Source organism: Clytia hemisphaerica, unplaced genomic scaffold (assembly GCF_902728285.1).
Source record: "Clytia hemisphaerica strain Z4C2 unplaced genomic scaffold, Clytia hemisphaerica genome assembly, whole genome shotgun sequence".
Taxonomy (NCBI): domain Eukaryota; kingdom Metazoa; phylum Cnidaria; class Hydrozoa; order Leptothecata; family Clytiidae; genus Clytia; species Clytia hemisphaerica.
This window is the reverse complement of record NW_027103904.1, coordinates 112469-116566: the sequence shown is the minus strand read 5'-3', so window position 1 is coordinate 116566 and position 4098 is coordinate 112469. Positions and strand designations below refer to the sequence as shown.

At 41.4% G+C, this 4098-nt stretch overlaps 1 protein-coding gene across 1 annotated transcript; it reads left to right on the top strand.

Moving 5' to 3' along the window:
* Positions 1-1154: 1154 nt before the first annotated feature.
* On the top strand, positions 1155-1712 carry LOC136808970 (uncharacterized; the record flags this gene model as incomplete). The annotated part of the gene is made up of 1 exon (XM_067065542.1): positions 1155-1712. A coding segment is annotated over one exon (558 nt), but the record flags the coding sequence as incomplete, so codon positions are not given.
* Positions 1713-4098: the final 2386 nt, after the last annotated feature.

The following is a 4098-nucleotide window of genomic DNA, read 5'->3' as shown; positions in this document are numbered from 1 at the left end:
TTTCTCAGAAAAATTACTTGATCATCTTATTTAAGCTTTTGCACCACTACTTTACTCTCCATTAAAGATCAATGGCTAAAAGAGGCTAGGGATAAGGGGCACGAAAGTTTTTAGTGAGAAAGGTCAAACAACTTAAAGGAGTAACTAAAAAGGAGAAATTTAGTCAGCATAAGCAGGCATAAGACCACAAAAACCACAGCGAGCATCAACAAGTTTCGATCTTTTTGGTAATCTCTCTGGGGGTGAGCATCCTCTTTAACTACTGGTTGATACACAACACCTTGCTTCGGCTTTTTGCGATTCAATGTTGATGGTAGTTTCTGAAAAACTCAAGAAAAAAGATGCAAGAGCGCAAAGAAAAAGTGCCGCACGCGAAAAAGAATTAACATAACACTTTATGAAAAGCGCTATAAACGTGTGGAAGGGTGCCAAATTACCAAATTAAACATCAACCAAATTTTGGCGCCCCCTTGAAAAGCTCTTTTGGCGCCCCTCTCAGATCTTTCTGGGGGGTGCATTGCACCCCCTGCACCCCCTGCCAGGTCGCCACTGATTCCCTGAAAAATTACTGATAATGTACACAATCTCCCTGAGTCTATTTTGAAACTGATGGTGAGATGTCGAATACCCTTTTTCATCAGACATTACTGAGGCATCTCAATTACTCAAGAGAAATGGGCGAAAATTTTGATATTTTTCACCACCATTTTAGCCAAAAGGGCAAGGCGATGATGCCCAAATAATGCCAATATGACATGTACATATATCCATATATCCAATAAGATCAATTATGAGTTGTTTGGAACCCCCCCCCTAAACCCTCGAAAAAATTTTGGAACCCCCCCTAGAATCCTCCACACCCCCCCCCCTAGTAGATACTTTCTGGCCACTCCCTTAAATTCACTTTATAAAGTTGCAATTGTGAAAATGAAATCTAGTAAATTCACCCAAAATATCATGGTGATTTAAAAAAAATTAGCTGTGTGTGATCAGTGGACTACTGCTTTATTCCAAAGTTTAAAAAGCTTCTCAATTTTTCAGAATCTTGATCTACATCAGACAAGTGTGCATGTGGAGAGAAAGGATCATTGTTTCACATTCTATCAAATTGTCCACTGGGTCTAGCAAATCGATATACTTGGCGTCACAACTAGGTTTTGAAAGTTATTGCTGATGCTGTTAGAGTGAAGATTAGGGAGATAAATGATGGCAAAAAAACAAAGGTTAGAGATTTACGTCAACCTATACCTTTCCATAGGGAAGGAAAACTATTCAAAGCGTCCCGAGAAAAGACGATCAACGATCCTGATTGGGATGGGTTATGGACAATAGTGGCTGATCTTGCAGGCGAAGAGTACAATCTCCCAGTCGAGACCACGAAAAGACCTGATCTTGTGATGTATTGCACAGATCGGAAAGTGCTCAAGTATTTTGAATTGACTGTTTGCTGGGAAGCAGGTATGGAAGCTGCAAGGATACGAAAAGAAGATCGCTACGATCAATTGGTGAAAAATTGTAAAGAACAAGGATGGAATGTCACTTGTATACCCTTTGAAGTTGGAGTCAGAGGTTTTGTTGGTCACAGAACAATTGGCCTACTGAAGCATCTTAGTTTCAATCGTACTGAAGGAAAGAAAATGGTCGAACAGATCGAAGAAACTGTTGAGAACGCAAGTCGGTTTATTTGGACCAAGAGGGACGTTGCAAACTGAAGGAGTCATTCACCACGTTGGTAGGATACCTCATGGGAGGTGCCCCCGCCTCCATAGTCTGTCGCGGCTAGGGGGCGAAACAGAAGACGCTGTGGAGGTTACCGCCTGATGAATCCAACGACGCCAACGCGGTATTTCGGAGACGGAGCGGCTGGTTCCTCAGCTCACTCGGTGAGTTTATTGTTTCTCCCCTCAAGTTTTTCAGAATCTTATGCTCAATTTTTCAATAAAACTGCAATTCACCAATAATCTTTAATTTCATAAGTTTGGTATAATTACTGATTTTTGCTGTTATAGACTGCAGATGTTTTCATGGGTATACTCTTGTCTCCCAAATAGACGGGGGGGGGTCCGAATAAGCAGGGGGGTAGGAAAATTTTCTAAATTCTAATAAGCGGGGGGGGTGGAATAAGAGGGGGGATATGAGGAAAATTTACTAGTTCGTTGTTACATATTTACTAGTATATGTTTTATGTTACATAACTTAGGTGTAAATAGCATATTGCGCATGCGCTCTTATATATTTTGAGCACATGGAGAGCGTGAGAGTTAGTTGCAGAGAGAACAAGTTAGTGATGGGAGACAGCAGAGAAGAGTGGATAGAATTTAAATAGTGGAAGAACGGAGTGGATTTATTTGATAGTGTACATATTTTATGGTGATCCGGAGAAAGAGATTTTGTTATTGGTTTTGTAACCAACCGTGTCCGTGAGTGAATTGTGGCCGAATCAATTTCCCACAAAGTGGAGCCCTCGGAGAGATTGTCATCGTGACAAGTCAAACCTTGAGAGCATCGTCGAGACAAAGACGACACAATTTACAAACTTTTACTTGAGAGTATCTTTGATTGGATTTGTATCTATACAAATTGAGAGACATCGTGACACATAATTGATAAATTTATTGATAATTACTTTAACTAACTGCTGAGAGATTTTTGTTGGATTTGTTGAAATTGATAGAATTGTTTTTGGGAAATCAAACTACAAGACTCAGCTGAACCAAAGGATATTCGTAATATCATTTCAAAACACACACAAAAGGCTCTTTTCTTCTCTCAGAGATATTGTTGTTACACAACATAAGACACACAACACACTCTTCTTCTAAATTCATTTGTTTGATTTGGTAAAATCGGTGAGACAGTTTTTCTAAAACGTGTGAAATTCTGTAGCGAATTGTTGATCTCATCTATTTACGAGGAGAAATTCTGTCAAAATTTTCGTAAATCAGAAGCACATTATTGCATTGAAACATTTCTACATTGGTAAAATCAGAAATACTCCATCAGAACTAGAGAGAGAGAATTCTGTCAAAATTTGTGAAAATTCAGGAGCTCGTAAGAAACATTGAAATAATCGTGATTGAGAGAGAGTTGAAAGAGAAAAGGTGGACAAACCATTTCTTACATAACAGAGTCAGCATTCATGTTATATTGAGCTAGTGTGTTACATAACTTTATATTGATATCTTCAAATTGAGTCCTGTATCTACGAATCAACTTTTGGACTTTGGACCACAACGTATTTCAACAAATACGTTCACAAACACGCGACGTTCCTGTCCTTCGAGCTACGTGCCTCTTCTATTAGGCGCACTCATTCAACACACGTGACGTTCCTGTTCGAGTCCTGTTCTCGGAAGCAGGTCAACTGGTCATTCGTGCCTCGTCCATTAGGCGCACTCATTCAACACGCGACGTTCCTGTTTGAACCCTGTTCTCGGAGCAGGTCAACTGGTCATTCGTGCCTCGTCCTATAGGCGCACTCATTCAACACACGTGACGTTCCTGTTCGAGCCCGGTTCTCGGAGCAGTTCAACAATCAACATTCGTGTCTCGTCCTATAGACACACTCATTCAACTACGTGACGTTCCTGTTCGAGCCCTGTTCTCGGAGCAGGTCAATTCATCATTCGTGTCTCATCCTATAGACACACTCATTCAACTACGTGACGTTCCTGTTTGAGTCCCTCGGAGCAGGTCAACTGGTCATCCGTGTCTCGTCCTATAGACACAGTCATTCAACTACGTGACGTTCCTGTTCGAGCCCTGTTCTCGGAGCAGGTCAACAATCAACATTCGTGTCTCGTCCTATAGACACACTCAATCAACACATTCGTGCCTCGTCCTATAGACACGCTTATTCAACGTGACGTTCCTGTTCGAGTCCTGTTCTCGGAGCAGGTCAACAATCAACATTCGTGTCTCGTCCTATAGACACACTCATTCAACACATTCGTGCCTCGTCCTATAGGCGCGCTCACTCAAAACATTCGTGCCTCGTCCTATAGGCGCACTCATCCAACACACGCGACGTTCCTGTTCTTGGAGCAGGTTAACATTCGTCAATTCGTGTCTCATTCTATAGACGCACTCATCAACACG